This window comes from Microtus ochrogaster, unplaced genomic scaffold (genome assembly GCF_000317375.1).
Source record: "Microtus ochrogaster isolate Prairie Vole_2 unplaced genomic scaffold, MicOch1.0 UNK102, whole genome shotgun sequence".
Taxonomy (NCBI): Eukaryota; Metazoa; Chordata; class Mammalia; order Rodentia; family Cricetidae; genus Microtus; species Microtus ochrogaster.
The window spans coordinates 298,970-321,931 of NW_004949200.1; the positions used below are offsets into that span (position 1 = coordinate 298,970).

The 22,962-nt window shown below is 37.2% G+C and overlaps 1 protein-coding gene across 5 annotated transcripts in view; it reads left to right on the forward strand.

Moving 5' to 3' along the window:
* The window catches only part of Pds5b (PDS5 cohesin associated factor B), a 156,415-nt gene that overhangs the window by 107,948 nt on the left and 25,505 nt on the right, over nt 1–22,962 (forward strand). For all 5 annotated transcript variants that reach the window (XM_013355184.2, XM_013355185.2, XM_013355188.2 and 2 more), the window contains 4 exons: nt 6,045–6,168; nt 8,796–8,954; nt 20,431–20,499; nt 21,836–21,972. In XM_013355184.2, the coding sequence (XP_013210638.1) occupies nt 6,045–6,168; nt 8,796–8,954; nt 20,431–20,499; nt 21,836–21,972 (489 nt within the window). The remainder of the gene's footprint in view (nt 1–6,044; nt 6,169–8,795; nt 8,955–20,430; nt 20,500–21,835; nt 21,973–22,962) is intronic.

The following is a 22,962-nucleotide window of genomic DNA, read 5'->3' on the forward strand; positions in this document are numbered from 1 at the left end:
TGTGTGTATACACCTTGCAAACTCACCTGTGCCTGACACATGGGCAGGTCAAAGGACAAGTCTCAGGAGAGTCAGTTGTCTTCTTCCTTGTGGGATCCACAAGAAATGAACTTAGATCATCTCTTGTGAACTCTAAGTGCTTTTAATCCACCAAGTAATCTTGCTGGCCAGTGTTCTCTTTGACTAAGGGTACTCCATCACTCTTATGACAGAGCACTTCGTACGGGCAAGGAGGAGAACATGGAATACTCATCTTAATGGTGGTTTAGTGTTTCAGTGCTCTAGTATTTCCAACAATTGGAAGTTGATAGGCTGTAGAGAATTTCTATAAGGTGCTAGCAGTGTTCAAGATTCTATAATCTCCCAATAGTATCTATCTTCATTCTTTCTGTCATCACTTGCTTCTTGTCCAACTTTCTTCCCAGTTTCTGGAGAGACTATCCCACATATGGTCCTTATGTTGCAGGTGATTTGGTTTCACGTCTGGCCGAGAACTGCCCTTCCAGGGAACTGTGGTCAGGGTTGGTTGCTTCTTAAGAATTGTCTCTGGTTTTTTTTTCCTCAGTCCACATTAAGCTAACTTTTAGAGGAATGTGTAACTTTTGCTCTTCTGTTCTGGTCATGTGAACTGAAGTGAAATGAAGAAATCATTAGTAAATAGAAAAAGGTATTATTTCAGTGGTAATCCAAACCTACCCAAATTGGGGGCTGGCAAGACAGGAATGAGGCAGTGGTAAGAGCATTGGCTGTTCTTGTAGAGGACCTGAGTTTGGTTCCTAACACCCACATGTTGGTTCACAGCCATCTGTAACTCTAGTTTCAGGAAGTCTGACACCCTCTCCATGGGCACTAGGCATGCACATGTTATACATACAAACATGCAAACAGTCATACACATAAAATAAATCTAAAAGCAAAAAGACTACCAGAATTGTATAACGGTAGTCTCTTTGATAAGAGTAAGCAGCACTGGTGTTTGGAACTGTCTTGCTAACTTGAGTTCATGATGTATGTTTCTCTATGGGATGATGTTCTTGCTAGACAAATCAGATCATAGAGAAGAGTGACTTTTCATATGGGCTGTATGTAACTATATATCATATGTTGTATATTCACCTGGTAGTCTATCTCAGTTAAACTGACTGCTATTCAACAGAATGTGGTTATTTATCTAAGTGAGGAATCTGATATCCAGACAGGCAAATAGTTGTAGGTCATAGCTAGCAAGTAGCAAATGCGTGATTTGAATTTAGACTTGATTCTATTATCCATGGAACTAAATCCCTTTGGGCATAGTTTCTATTTTCTTATTTCTTTTTCTTCCTGACTCTTTTAGTTAGCGTGCAAATAATGGTTCTCATCATACAACACACATACAAACATACACATATATTTATGACATATTTGTGTCTCCTATCCTTTTACCTTGCTTATATTTGCCCATTCCATAACATAAAATCATTTTTTCCCCTCTGAACTCTTGTTGACCATCTTGGCTATTGTGAGTAGTGTAGCAGTAACATGAATTTGTAGATACGTTTATAGCATACTTAAGATTGCTTCTGCTATATACCCAGGAGAGGTACAACAGGATCACTTGGTAGTTCTAGTTTTAGTTTTGTGAGAAAACTGCGTACTGATTTCCTTACTGAACCCTTCCAGTTCACATTGCCACCAGCCATGTGTAAGGTTCCATTTATCAGATATCCTAAATAGCTCTTATTTCTTAATGAGCCAGAATCTTGGTGTGTCTTAGTTAGGGTTCTATTGCAGTGAAGAGACACCATGACTACAGTGTCTCCTATAAAGGAAATACATTTAAATGGTGCTGGCTTACATTTTAGAGGTTAAGCTCTTTATCATCATGTGTGACATGGTGGTGTACAAGCCAACATGGTGCTGGAGAAGCAGCTCAGAGTCCTACATCTTGATTCGTTGGGAACAGGAAGGGTCTTTCTCACTGGACTTGGCTTAAAGCCTGCCCCACATTGACATACTTCTTCCAACAAAACCATACCTACACCAGCAAGGCCACACCTCCTAATAGTGCTATTCCCTTTGGAGGCCATTTTTTTTCAGACCATAGTGTAGTTTTACTTTGCATTTTTCTGGTGGCTAAGTAGGTTGAGTACAAGCATTTTTTTTCTTAGTTTGGTAAATGTCTATTCAATTAATTTGTCCATCATTGATTCATTTGGGAGATGGGGATGTTTGTTTATTTGGAATTTTAAGTTTTGGGATACTTTATAAATTCTAGATACCAATTTCCCGTCAGATACGCAGCTGGTATTTTTCCCGTTCTGTATACAATTGCTGTTGTTTCCCTTGTTGGACATTAGGTTTTGGATTTTATACAATCCCATTTCTTTTTTTTTTTTTTTTTTACAATCCCATTTCTTGATTCTTGGGATTATTTTCTGAGCTATTGATTGTTCCAGCCTATGCCTGTATCCTGAAGCTTCCCTTTAGAATTTTCCGAATCTTGCTATTAAGATCTTTAATCCAAATTTGTTCAGAGTGAGATTTTTCAGCATGCTGAGGAGATTCAGTTTTTCCTGTACCAATTGAGGCTGATCTTTCTCAATGTATGTATGCTTTTCTCACCTTCATTAAAATTTAGGGACTGTGTTTATCTTTTGAAACATTCTCTCATGACTACGTTTCGCTTCAAGTTTGCTTTATTACTTTTCTGAATAGTGATGCCAGTCTGATTAACTTACGTTCACTCTTGAGTCTGCGAATGTGTTCCATTGAAGTATGTTTCTTTGATACAGCAGTTAGCTGGGTCTTGTTTTATTGTCCACTCTGCTAGTCTGTCTCTTAATTGCAGAGTTAACAACATTTGCATTTGGTTAGTGAGAAAGGTTTGCTAATTTCTGAACTTTTTACATTATTTTTCTAGTTGGTTGGATTAATTCATTCTTTTATTTCTTCCCTACAGTAATATTAGTGTGTTGAGGGCTCATATTGTTGAACATAATAGATTTCTTCCCAGGTCTTCTCTCTTCATCTTTTCCTCACATGAAATTGATTTGATTTCCTTTGCTGTCTTGACTGGGGCTGTTTTTTCTCTGTGCATGGTGTTCCTCTTGGGTTTTTTGCAGTATTATTGTGTGAGTTTTTCTTGAGACACGTGAATGTTTGTCTATTTACTTCAGGTAGAATTATCAATGACAGACAGAAAAAATCTACCCAACTTTAACTTGGTGAACCATTGTGTTTATTGGGTTATCTATAGGGTTGTGGGTGAGAGGTTATTTATAGGAGCTCCAGTGATTCAAAGGCAGTTACATCGCCAAAGCCATCATGAGAGACCGCTGATAAAGTATGCCTGGAGCTTCCTGCCCTCCGTTGTGTAGTGCCACTGGGGAGATTCCCCATAATGTTTCCTGCATTTGCAGCCCTGGGGAGGCCTCTCAGGAGTGTAAATCTGACCTCACTGAGCCTGATGGGTTTCATTAGGATCTTGATCTTATAAGGAAGAAAGGTTTCAGTTCTGTGAAAACAGCAGCACTACAGCTGGGTTGGTGATAAGGTGTTGCTTTAGTTCAAGTTTGTTTTGGAATGTCCTTATCTCCTGATCAAATTTGAAAGATACCTTTGCTGGATCTAGGAACCTGATTGGTAGTAAAATACATGAATCTGCTCCTCTGGCCTTAAGCAATTTTTGTGGGGTGGTCTGTTAGAATTCCTGTGTGTTTGTATTTGTGGGTTGATGTTTCCTCCTATAGCTTTAAATGTATTAACTTTGTTTTACCCTTTCTTTGTCTTGATGATTGTGATGTGTTCTGGAGAAGTTCTTCTCTGGTCATGTCTATTTGGGGTTTTAAATCCCTCTTGTCCTTGGATGCCCATTTTGTTAGGTTTGGGAAATAGTCTAAGATTTTATTGAATAGACTCTCTCTGCCTTTTTACTGACTTCTGCATGGATCCTTACCTTGGCATCTTGATCATATCTGAGTGTTCTCGGAACTTGTTGTCAGGATCATTTATTTACTTGTTTTCCTTTTAATATCTGCAGTATTTCCTGGCCTTGTTACAGTCTCGTCTGTTCTTTGGTCTTTTTGATCTAGTCTAGTGGTTGATGTTTCTGTTGCATTTTTTTTATCTGATTCCTTAACTTTTCATTTCCTTCATTTCTAAACTTCTCTCTCCTGCCCAAAATTCTAGTTCCCTTTTTGACTTTCTCTTCCGTATCACTGGCATTCTTACCCATTTTGCTGGCTTTCTCACTGTGCTGCTGACTTTTCTTTTCCATATCCCCCCCCCCCCCCCGACTAACTTCATTTATCATCTTATATCCTCTTTAAAATCACTGATCATTTCTACAAATAAACTTTGGACTTTTTCATCCAGCACTTTACCCGTTTTAGTATCCTTGAGTTCAGTGAAGGGCTTATGATCTTTTTGAGGACTTGTCTTTTTTATGTTTCCTGTGTTTCTGAGTTGTGATTGACTTGTTATTTTGGTTCTCTTGTAACCTGGGGATCTACTTAGTGAACAGCTTGTTCCCTGACGCTCATTTCCTAACGCTCCTCAGAGAAGACAAAGCAAACTGCTATTTTAGCAGCTACATCAAATTAAACAAGATACAGAAAGATGTAAAATAATTAACTGCCACTAATAGATCATCAATGACATAAACTGAAAATGGCACAAATGATATAAAATGTGCAATGGGGCTAAATCATTTAAGCAGATGTAGATTAGCAATCGAGTGGATTAAGGAAGCAGCCAGGAAACGGGGGCAGAAGGAACTCATTGGCATTTTTGTAGACTTTCTTCTCATTTTGCTTTATTTGGGCATTTTTGTCTTAATTTATCTTTTGCTTATGTATTTTAGTTTCTATTTGTGTGTGTGTGTTGCTTGTTTTTTAAGAAATAAACATAAAATTGGATAGGAATGACATGATCAAAAAAGGAAAGTGGAAAGTAATGTTGTGAAGGTGAAGAGGAAGGAACAAGAGATTAATAAGCAGAACAAAGGAAAGAAGATTGCTCAGTAATGAAAAATACTATGCATGTTAAGTCTAAGGAAGGAAATAGAAAGTAAAAAATAGTCTAAAATTTTATTTTTAAGAATAATAAAATCAAGTCAAATAGTACGGGAATACAGGTGAAAAAAAGGGAGAAGACATTACTAACAGTGAAAAACTATAAACATGTAGATAAATGTTAAAGAGAGAAAAATATAAAGTCTAAAAATAGCCTTTTTAAATTTGAAGTAAGTTAACACTAAAAAGTATATTAAAAATAAGAAATACAGAGGGGGGAAATCCCAAAATATGTTTGAATGGCTTCTTCAATTATGGGGTGTCCACAAGAACCATCTTCACTGTAGTCACTTTATAGTTATGGTCTTCTGCTGGTCACACTTAGTTTGTAGTCTGTGGGCTGAGCAGATTATCCTAATCAAGGCTGGAGTTGATAAACATAACGGTAACTGATATTCTAGCTTGGATGTATTTCCTAAGTGCAGTGCTCCAGCCACTAGCTACGTTTTAGCTTGTCAGTGTCTGGTCCATCTTTCCTGAAGTGAATACGGGTTGTGTTGTTTACTTGAGCAAGGACAACTTATCAATGGCTACACCATTTACATCCTTGTCAACTATTTACTAACTGCCTATGACTACTTGGGGAGGGGGAAGACCTACTGAGGGTTGTTGTCCTTTCCTGCCACCCCATAGAATGTTGATAGACTCAGTCTTATGCAGGTAACCACCCCTACCTACCTGCTGTGGTTTCATGGATGCAACAGACAGGTCATGTCTACAAAACAGTATTTGACAGACTCCTTCTATCCCCTTTGCTCCCTCCTACAGTGTTCACTGAGCCTTGGAGCGGATGATCTAGATGTCCTGTTTAAGACTAAGCATTCAACAGTCCCTTGTTTGACAAATTACGAATTTCTAAATTAACTGTTCCCTTTACACACAGAAGCTTTTTTGACCTTGGTTGATGTAGTACTAATCTGTGGGAATAAACATAAATTATCTTTTTTTTTTTAAAAAAAAATTGCTGCTTTTCTTTCCTGTTTTTTTTAGAGCCTTGCTTCCTGTATTGCATCACAAATCCAAAAAAGGACCACCTCGCCAGGCCAAATATGCCATCCATTGTATTCATGCCATATTTTCTAGTAAAGAGACCCAGTTTGCACAGATATTTGAGGTAATGAAAAAAATTTTAATTCATATAAATGCCGATTTTGTAGAATATTCTCAATTAGAGTTGTTTTATATTGTGTATTATTAGCATTTGGATTAGTAAAGCCAACATCAGCAGTATTTAAGATAGGAAAACTGCTTTTCCATAGGTTTAAGGCTACTTTAGGTTCAGAAGTCAAATACTGCATGATACTTTTTGATTCTGCTGTATGAATTGGTGTTTGGAGTTTTCATTGAGTGTTTTTTTTTTATCATCATAGTCAATGGCTGTAGTAATGAGCTTACTCTGTGAGTTTATAAGTTTAATAGTTTGGATTCTAAATGTAAATTGATCCTAATTGGTAAAGTAAACAAGTTTAGATTTAATGACTGAGCTAACCATACTAACATGAGGTGTATTTTAATGTTTTATACTATTTTCTCTACATGTTAATTAACTTTTACCTTGAGAAGGTGTTCTGTTGCAGCCAACTATGCAAATAGTCTTTAACATTATTATTAAAACAGAAGCTAGCAGAAAAGTCTGTAAGAAATGATTCATAATTTTATGTCTGGAGCTTTGAATGGAAGTCAGAGCATACTGAACCTTCTACCATAAATATTTTGACATTTTATCTATGAGGTACAAACTTTTATGGTTATTTTATCATATTTTCATGTCTCATGTTAAAATAACTGAATAGATTATGTTCTACATCTCCCAAATAACAGCTTGATTTCTGTGGCAAGTAACTTACCTTCATATGTATACATTTGGGGATGGCTGTTTTTATTTATAAAGATAACTTCATTAACTAGAGTTGATTCTATTGGGGATGGCTGTTTTTATTTATAAAGATAACTTCATTAACTAGAGTTGATTCTAGGAAAATTTTGTTTTTATTGATTAATCTTTCTTTTCCTTTAATGATGGTCACTCTGAGAATAATACTGATATAACTTGGCTTTGTAAAGATTCTCACTGTGTTACTCTTATAATGAAAGGTTTGCTGGCTTTCTGAGAAATATTTCCTAGTGGTCACTAGTCTTTTTGCAGTTGCCAGTACTCCGTGATCTGGCCAATAGTTTTCCTTTTTTCAAAAATAATATCATTGATGTATTGTGGAAAATTATCAACTAGCAGTAATAAAATAATTAAAAGCATATTTATGCAACCATGTTTTGTTTATAGTGTGACCAGCAGAGTGATACTTAGGTATGGACACAGTGGAAGGATTGAGGGAAATGACCAGGAATAGCAAAAGGTCAAGTTATCAAATGTTCTTGTTCGTCTTGCTGAAACCTCATATTGCCCTTGTGTGTTGGAAAATCATAGTTTATATTGCTTGTCAAGTTTGTAATAGTTGATCTACAGTGTTAGAACATAGAACCCTCATTTGCCTTTTGTGTATGTGTTCCTGTGTGTTTATGTGTGTGCATATATGTGCACCATGCTTGTAGAGATCAGAGGTCAATACTGCATGTCATCCTCAATTGCTTTGCACCATGACTTTTGAAATAGGGTCTCTCATTGAATCATTCATTCAGCTAGACTAGCTTTCCACATAACCTCAGGGCTGCTCCTGTCTGACCTTACAGCGTTGGAATCACAGATGTTCTCAGCCTTTTCATTTATGTAGTGTTGATGGTCCATATTCAGTTGTTGACGCGTATGCGTTAAGCACTTTACCCACTGAGCCAGTAAGCCCTCATATTTTCATTAAAATGAAGCATTGGTGTTCTGATAAGTACTCTATTTCTATTATAGCCAGCTTTTCTTTCCGCAGATACTATATGTTGTCACTAATTACTTTTCCAGAGATATTTTATTCATACACAAGTAAAAATGTAACAAACACACATTTTGTGTGTGTTCCTCCTTAACACTTAAAGAGATACTAAATTACATATACCATCATTATCTCTTCTGATTTTCCTGTTTCTAAGGTTTAACAACACTCTTCGGTTATCATTCTAAGTGAATGTGACATTCTTTTATTGTAATAAGATACTAATGGTTTGGTTTTACATCATATGCTATAGAATTTAGTATTTGATGTTATGATTTTCAAAACACCCAAAATTCAGTTAACTATACATAAGAAAATTTTGTTTCACTACTGAAAATTCAGTTTCGGTGTTCAGAAGCTTAGAGGCGGCACATATTCTTTCATTGTGTTCCTACTGGAGTCCTGCCTGCCGGACCTATGTCAAGTAAGTAGTGTGTACTCATGGAGAAGACACAGTGCTTATTCTGCCTCAGTGTGGGCAAGTGTGGCCTACTTCATTTTCATTCCCACTTCTTTGACCATAGCCTCCTTCAACCGCAGAAGAAACTGCAACATGAGATCTTCTTTATGCTTTGGAAGGAGGAGCAGAGTGGATATTGATTAGCCCTAGCAGTCTTTGGCATTCATATACATGGTCATAAGATATATGCTATAAAATACGATTGATGCTGAAATGCTTTTTTACCTATTGCTAAAATGTGAGTTGAACAGGACTGAAACTGTTTAAACTTAATGTCTTCTAAACATCAGTTGAGTTGCTACTTACATAGGATCTAAAACTTCTGTAGTGTTCATGATTCAAAGGTGAAATACAGAAGCAGTTTATAGACACGTGAATATGTTTTCTATCCTTTATTTCCAGCCTCTGCATAAAAGCCTAGATCCCAGCAACCTGGAACACCTCATAACACCACTGGTCACTATTGGTCATATTGCGCTTCTCGCTCCTGATCAGTTTGCTGCTCCTCTGAAGTCTTTGGTAGCAACTTTTATTGTGAAGGACCTACTCATGAATGACCGGGTGAGTTAGGTTTTAGATTTGTTATCTCCATAGTGTTCTATGTGTAGTTTCTATTAAAGAGAGGTGGAATACATAACAACACCTCTACTTGGTTGCTTTCATTTAAGATTTTCATCAGAAATAAAGTAATATTGGCACATTTTTGTTTGAACATGGGCATTTGATCTGAAATAGACCCTTGGAGAGTTGTAAAATAACACCCAATTGTATTAAATTATATAAGGACATGGAGTTTTGATTAAGTGGTAGATTTTTGGGGAGAAGACAGATAGGATCTACTATGTGGCCCTGGGTGGCTTTAACTGGCCATGTGGACAAGTTCAGGCTTGAAATCACAGAGATCTGCTTGTTTGTGCTCTTGAGTACTGGAATAAAATTGTAGATCACTATACTTGACAACTCTTTTGATAACGGTGGAGGGGTATACTAAAGATTGAACCTAGGATCTTGTGGGGCAAGTACTTTGCCACTGAGCTACATCCTAGCCTAATTTACTTCTTAATATAAGAAGTAGAGATAATTTGAGAGCCTCAAATTCATATTCAGCAATGTGGATTTGGTCTCACTTCTGGCAAATAATTAGCTCTTGTCAAATCATTTTGGTCCAACTGGAAACTGGACTTCAGGCATTTTTGATCAATGGTTTTTTTTTTCTGGTGCTGGGGATCTAACCCAGGAGCTCGTGTGTTGCTAGCACTATTGAGCTTTACCTATCCTTGGCTTCAGTTATTGGTAAGATACTGTCTTTTCTTTGTGTCTAGGGTGTATTTATTTGGGAGCTCCCTAAAACTCTCAGATACTGAGCCCATGATTCCTAGTTTTACCCCTTAAGCCCTGTGACATGATGACAGGATTAGTGGACCTCTCAGTGTCCTCCTCTCCCCCCCTTCCTTTTTTTTGTTTTTGTTTTTTTTTTTGTTTTTTTGTTTTTTCGAGACAGGGTTTCTCTGTAGCTTTGGTGCCTGTCCTGGAACTAGCTCTTATAGACCAAGCTGGCCTCGAACTCACGGAGATCCACCTGCCTCTGCCTCCCAGAGTGCTGGGATTAAAGGTGTGCGCCACCACCACCGGGCCAAAAGACATCTTATAGATAAACAAAGAAAAGGGATGACAAGCAGAAAGTAAGAACGCTCAATAAATTGTGAAGGAATATCTGATAATCCCAATGAGAACGACAAAAGGCGAGAGGGCTTCTCTGTGACACAAAACCAAAAACCAATCTAGATGGACTAAAACTTTTAATGACAAAAGGCAAGCTTAAAGCTCACAACATGGAGACCATTTTATGACATTAAAGCAGAGTAAGTTACTTACACAGGATGTGAAAATAATAAGAAAAATGATAAATTTAAAACTTATTCAAAGTACAACATAAAAAGGTTGAAAATATACACTGTAAATGAGACCTTATGACTATCTACAACATGCATGTATCCAGCAAAGATTGCCTAACATGTAAAGGACACTGTAAGTAATTGAAGAAAGAAGGCAACATAAGTGCTAATTAACCAAAGAAACTTAACTAGTGACAAAGGAAAAGCAAATTAAGAATATAATTTTGTATCTATTAGGTGGGCAGAGGCTGAGCCATCTGATAACGAATGCTGGTAGGAAATGTCAGTAGTAACTGAGAAGTGGTACAGCAGTGAACCCAGAGTTAAGGATGTATGCTCAGAGCACATGACAGATTGTTGCAAGACTCAAGAACAAGCAAAATTAAAGAAATATGCTAGCCAGACAGGTATGAGATGAGTGTGAGGTGATAAATATGAAGTGATTTATTTTAGGCTGAGGAACAAACTCCAAATTCAGAACAGTGGGTACCCAGAACAGGAAGGAAATAGAAAGTAAAGATTACTGAGCAATAAAACCATGAGTGAACAGTATTATTAAATATAAGTTGGATAAATGTAACAATTTTCTTTTGCCCATATCCTATATGACTTAAAACAGGACACATTGTTAGGTTAATGGTGACATAAAGGATTTTAATTTCTGACAAGACAGAACTAGATTATTTTTAACAATTTTCCTATTGGAACAATTAGAAGGGTAGACCAGATGGCTTTTTTCAAGTCAGTATATAGGCAAAAAAATTTACCAAAGTAGTAACAATTAGCAGGGCAGATGCTCAGAAGAAGGGATCCATCAAGAGAGTTGAGCCTGTCATCGAGATCACTTTTCTGACTAAAGTGATTTCTTGTTTTTTTTTTTTTTTTTTAAAAAAAGTCTTTCGTTAGCACACAGTTTTCTCTTAAAAAAGGAATTCTGTATACTCTTACAGACCTTAGGTACTAATGATATTTTTAAAATTATGCACTGTGTTTTGACTTTATATCCATTTCTTGCTAAAAGAGCTTAACTTTTATTTATTTGTGAAGGTTTTTTTCTAAATTTCAATATTTTATTTTGGTTTCATCTCACAGGTTTTTTTTTTTTCTTTTTTCTTTTTTTTTTTTCCCGAGACAGGGTTTCTCTGTGGCTTTGGAGCCTGTCCTGGAACTAGCTCTTGTAGACCAGCAGGCTGGTCTTGAACTCACAGAGATCTGCCTGCCTCTGCCTCCCAAGTGCTGGGATTAAAGGCGTGCGCCACCACCGCCTGGCCAATCTCGCAGATTTTAAAAGGCAGGCGTACACCTTCAGGTCTTCGGCTTACAGCTCTTAAACTCTTTTAACAGTCTCTTTTGTTTTAGTTAATTCATAGATTTTTTTTATACTAGTAATAAAAGTAATGTATGCTAGTGGCCTGCTTGTGTCAGTACCAAAATAAAATTTATGTTTTGCTTTTCATTTCTACCTACCTACCTACTTTTCTTTTCTTTTCTTTTTTTTTTTCCGAGACAGGGTTTCTCTGTGGTTTGGGAGCCTGTCCTGGAACTAGCTCTTGTAGACCAGGCTGATCTCGAACTCACAGAAATCCGCCTGCCTCTGCCTCCCAAGTGCTGGGATTAAAGGCATGTGCCACCACCGCCCGGCTACCTACCTACTTTTCTACTATGTAGATTTCGTTCTGCTGTGCCAGTACCTTCTTTTTTTTTTTTTTTTTTGGTGTGGCTACTGTAGTCATAGTTAAATCCATCTTAATGTCCTCTGTTTATAATCTGTTTTAACTATTCATATTTATAATTACTGATGTAGATTGGATTATTTTATAAGTTGAATATCATATGTTATCTTTGGTTGATTATTTCAAACTATATTCTAATTTGAGGGCCTTGTGTCTTGAATTTTGGTGTTCACCTTTGTTCAATAGAAATATGTTCCAATTACTCAGCTACAGAAGATTTAAAGCATTGCTTTTTGTCATCTCGTTCTGCAGCTGAGAAACCTGCATTGATAAGATTATTGCTTCTTTTATGAAACTCTTGAGCTGTGGGTTTCTTCTTGACATGCTTAGTCTAGAAAATTCATCAGAGTGAACTCCACAGGACTCCTTTCTAATTGTCTCAATGCCATGTGTTGAGGCACTTACTGACTCTCTCATTCTGTGTATTTAGAAATTTGTGTTTCTGGGTGTTGGGGTTATCTGTTTCATTGCCTGGGCCTTACCTGAGTTGATACTTAATTCCTATTTTCTTTCTTTTTTGACAAACAAATTGTTTACGTTTATTTATGTAATAACATGGGGGAGGGAAACTCGTGCAAACATGCCATGGTGTTTTGCATGTGGAGATCAGAGGTCAACTGGAGCATATTGGTTCTCTCCTTCTACCATGTGGGTCCCAAAGATCAGATTCAGACTTTACCCCTGGAGTCATATCACCAGCCCTGAATCCTCATTTTCTGGTTTGTTGATAAAAATAAGATATCACTTGTTCCAGTATTGTGTTCAACTCTTCACCATCTTAATTTACTGCTTGCCTTTGTAAATTCACGTTCCATAGTACCTGCATCTTTCCTTGGGGTTCTTTTATGGTTGTTCTGAAAGAAATATTTTTTCTTTCTCTCTTTTTTGCTTATGTTGAATCTGCCTTTTAGAAAGTAAAGTCCTTATGCTGTGTTAATTTTGTACCATACCTTTTTTATTTTCCAGAATCCTATGATTCTATTCTTTCTGCTGCTCCTTCGTGTGGTGTGTATGTGTAGCAGGGGGGTGGGGGATGGCACATACCTTTAATTCCAGCACTTGGGAAGCAGAGTCAGGTGGATCTGTGAGTTTCAGGTCAGTCTGGCTTACAAAGTGAGTTCCAGGACAGCTAGGACCTGGTCTTGAACTGCCTCCCCCTCCCAATTTTCTTTTTCTTTTTTTTTTAATTTCTGCAAATGGGATTGAACCTACTTACCCATGTCATGAAAGTACTATACCATTACTCTATATCTCTAGCACTTTCCTTTCCTTTCCTGGGGGGGGGGGGAAACATGTTGTTTCACTGAGTTATCCAGACTGGTCTTAAACTCCTATAGCCTGGGCAGGCCTTGAACTTGTCATTCTCCTGTCTCAGTCTCCTAAGTAGCTCAATTACAGACTTAGGCCACAAAGTCTGGCTAAGAGCTTTTAAAATACCTTTTCTCTTGTTTAAAACTACATTTCTTGTGTCTGGTGAGGAGCTCAGTGAGTGTTTGCTGCACACACAGCATGGAGAGCAGAGTCTGACACACTCATGTAGCAACCAGGTGTGTGGGCTTGTGTTCACAGCCACAAAGCTGGTGTGATCCCACAGCCAGCTACTTGGACATAGGTAGACCACCCCAGGTCCTATGGAGAGACCTTGTGTCGAGTAACAAGTTGAACAAGCTTCTGAGGATAGAGTTTGAAGTTGACTTCTTGCCTCTAGATACACGAGTGCCACACATACACAAATGCACACACTCTTCTTAGGATTTTTATCCTTGTCTTTGCTTGCTGGCCTAAATAATTGAATCATCAATCTTTTGAAAGGGTCTACAAAGTAGGTTTTGTGTTATAAAATCTATCCTGACCCACACCTACAAAAGATATTCAAATGCTCCAGCCAGGTGCTGGTGAGAATTTTGCTTTCAGGCCTATTTAGTAAATGGGGTTAGATGAATCCTAAATATTCGCTATCATTGTTAGAAAGGTAGGAAAAAATATTTTTGTTCAGTAATTTTTTTTCAATATTTTGTTTTTTGTTTTTGCATCCCTACCAAAGTTTCCCCTTCTTTTCTCTTCCCAGACCCCCTACCCTATCCACTCCTCTTCTTCTTGTCAGAAAAGGACAGGATTCCTGTGGATATCAGCCAGCCATGGTGTATCGAGTATAGATAGGGGCAAAGGGTTCTACAAGTCAGATACAGCCTCTGCTCCCATTGTTAGGATCCCACAAGAAGATCAAGCTACATAACTGTAACATACATGCAGAGAGCCTAGGTCAGTCTCTTTGAAGCCCTATGAGCCCAGGTTAATTAGTGGATTTTCTTGTGGTGTTCTTGACTCCTGGCTCCTATAATTCTTCCTTCCCCTTTTCCACAAGATTCCCTGAGCCCCACTTAATGTTTGGCTGTAGGTCTCTGCATCAGTTTCCATAAGTTGCTAGGTGAAGCCTCTCTGATGGCTAGACATCAATCTATGGGTATAGCAAAATGAACTCTCTCTCTCTCTCATGATATTAGTCTCAAGCTGGATCAGTTTTTGGTTGGCTTCTCCCTCAATTTCTGCATCATATTTACTCCAGGACATCTTATAGGCAGGATAGATAGAGGCCAAAAGTTTTGTGGCTGGGTTGGTGACCTAATAATCCCTCCACTTGCAGTCTTGACTGGTTACAGGAGATGGTTGGTTCAGGCTCTGTAACCCCATGACTAGGAGTCATAGCTAGGATCACCCTCGGATTCCATTTGTCTCTCCCAGTCCTTTCTCCCTCGATCCTCTCCCCATCTGATCCCTCCTGTTCAACACTCCCCCTCCAGGACCCCAGCCCCTGCCCCCAACAGCAATGTCTGTTTTATTTTCCCATCATAGTGAGATTCATGTGTCCCCGCCTTGAGCTCTCCTAGTTACTTAGCTTCTCTGAGTCTGAATTATAGCATAGTTATCCTTTGGTTAACCTCTAATATCTACATTTAAGCGAGTACATACCACGTTTCTCTTTCTGGGTCTGGGTTACCTCACTCAGGATAATCTTTTCTAGTTCCAACCATTTACCAGCAGATTTCCCGATGTCATTGTTTTTAACAGCTCAGTAATAGTCCATGTGTGAATATACCAAATCTTCTTCATTTAAGGGAAATATATATATATTGGTGGTCTAGTTTCTGACCATTACAAATAAAGCTGCTATGAACATAGTTGAGCAAGTGTCCTTGTAGTATAGCAAAGCATCTTTTGGGTATATGTCCAGTAGTGGTATAGCTAGGTTTTGAGGTTGATTGATTCCCAATTTTTGGAGAAACCACCATATTGATTTCCAAAGTGGCTGTACAAGTATGTGCTCCCACCAGCACTGGAGAAGTATTCCCCTCGCCCCATATCCTCTATGTTACTTGTATTTTACTTCTTGGCCTTTCTGACAGGTGTAAGATGGAATCTCAGATTCCTTTTGATTCACATTTCCCTAATGGATAAGGATATTAAACATTCCTTGAATTGCTTCTCAGCCATTTGAGATTCCTCTGATGAGAATTGTCTAGATCTGTTTTTGTTTTTGTTTTTGCTTTTGTTTTTCGAGACAGGGTTTCTCTGTAGCTTTGGTGCCCGTCCCAGAACTAGCTCTTGTAGACCAGGCTGGCCTCGAACTCCCAGAGATCTGCCTGCCTCTGCCTCCCGAGTACTGGGATTAGAGGCTTGCACCACCACCGCCCGGCAAGAATTGTCTAGATCTGTACTCATTTTTTAATTGGATTATTTGGTTTATTGATGTCTAGTTTCTTGAATTCTTTATATATTTTGGAGTTGAGCCCTCTTTAGGTTGTGGGGCTATGTGAAGATTTTTTTTATTCTGTATCCTGCCATTTTGTCCTTTTGATGGTGTCCTTTGCCTTACCGAAGCTTTTCAGTTTTATGAGGTCCCATTTAGTAATTGTCGATCTTAGTACCTGTGAGATTGATACTCTGTTCAGGAAATTGTCTCCTGTGCTAGTGTGTTCAAGTCTGTTCACCATTTTCTCTTCTATCAGGTTCAATATATCTGCTTTTATGTTGAGGTCTTTGATCCACTTGAACTTGAGTTTTGTGCAAGGTGATAGATACGAATCTATTTGCATTATTCTACCTACCAACATCCAGTTAGACCAGCACCATTTGTTGAAGATGCTTTTTTTTTTTCCATTGTATAATTCTGGCTTGTCAAAAATCAAGTATCCAGCCGGGCGGTGGTGGCGCACGCCTTTAATCCCAGCACTTGGGAGGCAGAGGCAGGCGGATCTCTGTGAGTTCGAGGCCAGCCTGGTCTACAAGAGCTAGTGCCAGGACAGGAACCAAAAAAAACTACGGAGAAACCCTGTCTCGAAAAATCAAAAAAAAAAAAAATCAAGTATCCATAGGTATGTGGATTTACTTCTGTATCTCCGGATAAATCCATTGATCAACCTGTCTCTTTTTATGCCGGTATCATGCTGTTTTTCATTACTATAACTCCTCTATAGTAGAATTTGAAGTCAGGGATGGTGATACCTCCAGAAGTTCCTTTATTATACAGGATTGTTTTAGCTATTCTGGAGCCATTTCACTGAAGGTGTTTATCAGCTGTGGCAGTTCCCTGGTAGAATTTTTGAGGTTATTTATGTATACTATCATATCATCTGCAAATAGTGACATTTAGACTTCTTCATTCCCAATTTGCATTCCCTTGATCTTCTTCAGTTGTCTTTTACACAATAAAAATTCAAGTGCTATATTGAATAGATATGGAGAGAGTCTTGTTCCTGATTTTAGTGGAATTGCTTTATGATTCTCTCTATATAATTTGGTGTTCAGTATTTGTTTGCTTTAATTGCCTTTATTGTGTTTTAGGTACATCCCTTCTATCCCTTATCTATCTCTCCAAGATTTTTATTATGAAAGGGTGCTGGATTTTATCAAGGCTTTTTAAGCATCTAATGAGATGATCATGTGGTTTTTTATTCAGTTTATTTATATGGTGGATTACATTGACAGATTTTCATATGTTGAACCATCCCTCCATCTCCGGGATGAAGCCTATTTGATCATGGTAGATGGTCTATATGATGTGTTCTTGGATTCAGTTTGCGAGTATTTTATTGTATATTTTTGCATCAGTGCTCATGAGTGAAAGGTCTGTAATTCTTTTTTGTTGAGTCTTTGTGTGGTTTGGGTATTAGGGTGACTGTGGCCTTATAAAATGAATTTGGCTATGTTCCTCCTGTTTCTATGTTGTGGAATAATTTGAGGAGTATTAATTATTTTTTGCTCTTCTTCAGAAGTCTGGTAGAATTCTGCACTAAAACCATCTGGCCCTGGGCTTTATTTTTGGTTGGGAGACTTTTAATGACTGCTTCTATTTCCTTGGGGATTATAGGTCTATTTAAATCGTTTATCTGATCTTGCTTTAAGTTTAGTAAGTGGTGTCTATGGAGAAATTTTTCAATTTTGTGGAGTGCATGTTTTGGAAGTATAACCTAATGATTCTCTGGATTTCCTTGGTGTTTATTATATTCCCCCCTTTCATTCCTGATTTTGTTCATTCATACATTGTCTGTCTTTTAGTTAATTTGGATAACGATTTGTCTATCTTGTTGATTTTTCTCAAAAGAACCAACTCTTTGTTCTATTGATTCTTTGTATTTTCTTTACTTCTGTTTTATTGATTTAGGCCTGAGTTTGGTCATTTCCTGTCATCTACACCTCTTAGGTGTGTTTGGTTTTTGTTGTTGTTGTCCTAGAGCTTTCAGGTGTGCTCTTAAGTTGCTAGTGTGAGATCTTTCCAAATTTTGTATGAGGACAATTAGTGCTATGAACTTTCCTCTCAGCATCACTTTCATTATGTCCCATAAGTTTGGGTTTGTTGTACATTCATTTTCATTCAATTCTAGGAAATGTTTAATTTCTTTATTTCTTCCTGGATCCAGTGGCAATTCGGTAGAGAGTGTTTCTATGAGCTTGTAGGCTTTCTATTATTTGTGTTGTTGAATTTCAGTTTTAATCCATGATGGTCTTATACAGGGGATTTTTTTCAGTTTTCTAGTATCTGTTGAGACTTGTTTTGCAACTGAGTATGTGGTCAGTTTTGAAGAGGGTTCCATGAGATGCTGAGAAGAATGCATATTCTTTCTTGGGTGACATGTTCTGTAGATGTATGTTAGCTCCATTTGATTTATAATGTCTACCAGACCCATTATTTCTCTGTTTAGTTTCTGACTGGATGACCTGTCCGTTGGTGAGAGTGGAGTGTTGAAGTCTCACACTGCTAATCTATGGTGTTTGATGTGACTAACACATTTAGTAATGTTTCTTTTGCAAATGTGTGTGTCCATTGCTTTTGAGGCATAGATGTTCAGAACTAAGATGTCATCTTGGTGAATTTTTTTCTTTAATGAGTTTGAAATGTCCTTCTCCATCTCTTTTGATTACTTTTGGCTTGAAGTCTATTTTATCAGAAACTAGAATAGCTACTTCCTTCTTAGGTCCATTTGATTGGAAATTCTTTTTCCAACCCATTACTGTGAGGTAATGTCTATCCTTGATGTTAAGGTGTGTTTCTTGTATACAGCAGAAGCATGGATCCTGTTTTCATATCCATTCTATTAACCTGTGCCTTTTTATTCGGAAATTGAGTCCATTTATACTGAGGGACATTAATGACCAGTAATTGTTAATTCCCTTTACTTTGTTGTTGTTGGAGGTAGTGTGTGTGTTTCCCTTCTTTGGATTTTGCTGGTGTGAAATTATATATTGCCTGTGTTTTTGTAAGTGTGTAGTTAAAATTTCCCTGGGTTAATGTTTTCCTTATAGTACCTTCTGTAGGGCTGGAATTGTGGATAGATATTGTTTAAATTTGACTTTGTCATGAAATACCTTGCTATCTCCATCTATGGTGGTTGAAAGTTTTGCTGGGTATAGTAGTCTAGACTGGTATCTGTGGTCTTTTAAAGTCTGTAAGACATCTGTCAAGGCCCTTCTGACTTGTAGGGTATAATTCTGATAGGTCTGCTTTTATATTATACTTGGCCTTTTTTCCTTTACAGCTTCTAATGGTCTTTCTTTATTCTGTATGTTTAGTGTTTTGATTATTATGTGACATGGAAACTTTTTTTTCTAGTCCAATCTATTTGGAATTCTGTAAGCTTCTTATGCCTTTATAGGCATGTCCTTCTCTAGAAACATTTTCTTCTATGATTTTGCTAAATCTATTTTCTAGGTTTTTATTGTTTTGTTTTGTATTTTGTAGCAGCTCTAACTGTCCTGGAACTTTCTTTGTAGACTAGAATGGTTGTGAATTCACAGAGATCTGCCTGTCTCTCCCTCCTAAGTACTGGGGTTAAAGGCTTACACCACCAACGCCCAGCTTGTGTTCCATGTTTTTGAACTAGGATTCTTCTCTTTCTTCTATTCCTATTATTTTTAGCTTTGGTTCCAGTTTTCCTGTATCTTTTGTACTAGTAGTTTTTTAAATTTAGCATTTTCTTTGACCAATGAATTTATTTCTTCTATTGTATCTTCAATGCCTGAGATTCTTTTATCGCTTGTATTCTATTGGTGATACCTGCTTCTGCTGTTCCTGTTTGCTTACCCATATTTTCCATTTTCACAATTCCCTCAGTTTGTATTTTCTTTATTGCTTCTATTTCAGTTTCCAGGTCTTGAATAGTTTCTTTCCCATGTTTGTTTTTTCTTGGCTTTTCTTTTTTTTGGCATTCTTTAAGGGATTTATTGATTTCTTCCAAGTTTTTGGTTGTGTTTTCCTCAGTTTCTTTAAAGGAATTTTTTTTTATTTCCTCTTAAAGACCACTGTCATCTTAATAAAATTGGTTTTATGGTCATTTCTGGTGCTTTGCCTGTGTTAGCATTTTCAGATATAGCTGTCATAGGATAGCTAGGTTTTGGTGGGGACACGTTGCCCTGGGTATTGATGGTGTTTATGCATCTGGGTTTGTGATGATTATAGGTCATGTTTATTGATTTCTGAGTTTTCTTAGTTGGTTGGGTGTTTTGCTCCTTGGTATATGTTTCCTCTTTGGTTTTCTAGTCCTTGTGGCCTGGATTTCTGGCAGCTAGCATGACCTCTAATCTAGTGGGTAATCTCTGTCCAAGTTGGGAACAGGCCTTCTGTGGTTAACTTGGCCTTTGTTGTAGCAGTGGGTCTCTGTTTTTCTGTTTGGTGTTGCTTATATTTTGGCAGTGGAAATCTGCTGGGGTTAGGGGCAGGGCCCAGCAGAGATAGGGGTAATGTAATGGGAGGGCAAGGGCGAGGGCTACAGGTTGGGTTTGGTGGGGGAACAGAATCTAGGGAGGGGGCAGTTCACCTGGCAGGTGAGTCATTCACTTGTTCTCTTATTCAGTATATATTAATTGAACATAAGAATTCACACTTATATTTTAATGTTTCTACCTTTTGTCTAGCTTCCAGGAAAAAAAACAACTAAGCTTTGGGTCCCAGATGAAGAAGTCTCTCCTGAGACAATGGTCAAAGTAAGTAACATACATAGATTTATTTGTCTTGTTATCTTCACTGTATCAAGTAATAGATGTGGGTATCTTTTAAAGTCAAGAATTTGCCTTTATTGTGTTATAGTATTTCATATATTGTGTAACTCAGCGCCTTGTGAGCAGTAGCATATATAACCTAGTTTGAGGGGAAAAGTTTTGAAAGCTCCTTCCATATTTCTGCTTCTTAGAAATTAGCCTTTTAATGGAGTGACTAGTGTCTTCTCCTGGATATACTTCTCTTCAGTAAAAATGCTAATCCAAATTCTAAAATTACCTTTTCCTTGTTATTTAATAAAAGTTTTTATTTAAAAAAATTAATAATTCTTGAATTTGGGTTTATACATAAGGAATTACTTGTTACTAAAATGCAGAGCATCAATTTATTAAAATCATGTGATATGTGTCAACTTCATCTCAATGTATTTGTCGAGACTTAAAAGTTAGGAGCACATATACTGAATGTTGACTTTTTTTTTTTTTTTTTTAAGAATTTCTTAGCACTCTTCTGGGCTCACTCCCACATTGTCTATTCTGCCTCTTTCTCTTTGAATGTATTTGGTTGTGCTCCGTATCTTGAATTACGTTAGTGTGTTGCTGCAGCCTCAGATTCTGATGTGTCTGCATGCTTGTAGAGCAGCCATTCTTTGTTTGCATCTGTAGTTCCATTACTGAATGATACTTGTTGCATTTGGGTCTCAACATTAGTCTAAAGCAGCAGTCTTGTGTCATAGAGACAGCACTGAATGAGAAGACAGGCTATTTAGGCTGAGTGTGCACTCACCAGGTACCCAGGAAAGGCATCTTTGGGACACTCTGTACTCGCACTGGTCAAACTCAGTTTTTGTTGTCTCTCTTTTTTTTTTTTAGAAAGCTAAGGTAAGTCACAAAACAGTACATAGAGAGGTATGTCAAAGACTAATAAGTGCAGAAGTACTCACATCTTCAACATCATACGATGTCTAAAGGCCATATCAATTCTTAGGTAGGCAGGTGGGAACTTTCTCTGCTTAGGAAAGTTAGCATGATTCTAATTCTAGGTCCTAAAAGCTGAGGTGCACACTTGGGAAACATTAAAGTTAATAGCAACAAAAGAACCCATCTTTAGTGAAATGGGTTTTGTTTTGTTTTTTGTTCTTTTTTTGCCACTTTCCTGAAGGTTGAAACAACTCTAATTTAAAAGACTATGTTATCTTCCTGTATAAAGAATGGAATAATTAATTTTGTCTTAAGATGCATGCTCGTTTTTCTATTTTTAAAAGTTGATATGGAGATTCTTTAAACATAACAATGCTTATTGGTCAATTTGTCTTTTAAATAGATTCAGGCTATTAAAATGATGGTTCGATGGCTACTTGGAATGAAAAATAATCACAGTAAATCAGGAACTTCTACCCTCAGATTACTAACAACCATATTGCATAGTGATGGAGATTTGACAGAACAGGGGAAAATTAGGTATGTAGTTATTATTTCCAGATGCTTGGGTTGTATAGTGTTTCAACTCCTGGTGTAACTGTTATATGTTAGAATTTCTTTTTTAAAAAAGATAATTAATGTTAATTTATAGGTATTTAGGTATTCTTATTGTAATATGATTTTACATGGTGGTTATTGCAATATAACAGTCACATGTCTGATACGGTTCTGGCATCTAGACACTGCAAGTATTTTAAATGATAGATCCTTGCTCTTTGTCATAGTTCATGTATAAGTCCTAGTACAGAGATCTGTCACTATTGTTTAACAAGTTTGCTAGTATCTCAAGGATAAAAACAAGTTATTGAGTCTGTTTCTAGAATACAGTAAACAAAAAATTTAAAATGAACTGTGCATGTTATTTAAAATACACATGCTGTTTTTGTTTATATGATGAAACATAATTTAATGTTTTCTATTCATAAGTCCACATCTGTGGGCTCAGCTACCTATGGATCTAAAATACCCAAAAGGCAATTATTTTTTCTGTACTGAGAATGTATAGACTTCCCCTTACCATTTCCTGTACCATGCAGCATAGCCACTGTTTGCCTTGTAATCTAGAGCTGAATGAAGGTTTGTGGGGAGACTGTGCACAGTCCATGCAAAAACAATGTCATTTTTCTATGAAGGAATGAAGCATTGATTTTGTTGTCTTAAGGGTTAACTGATTATACTGTGATTGGAACTCAGATTCAGATCCTGAAACTACATTCAAATCCTGGCTGTTAGCACTTTCTAGTTAGCTGAACCTAACCAAGTTACTGCAGCTTTTCAGTGCCCCTACACTTACTTGTCTTAGCATACCACTGTGGTGCAGTTAAATATGTTAGGATATTTGAAGTATTCACAGAACTGCATAACATATAGGAACATGGGTGATAATAGGGATTATTTTATCAGCATTAGCTGAAATGTCAAGTTGGTCTCAAGTGCTGTTTAGTGACACTTCTTAGCAATCTAAAAATA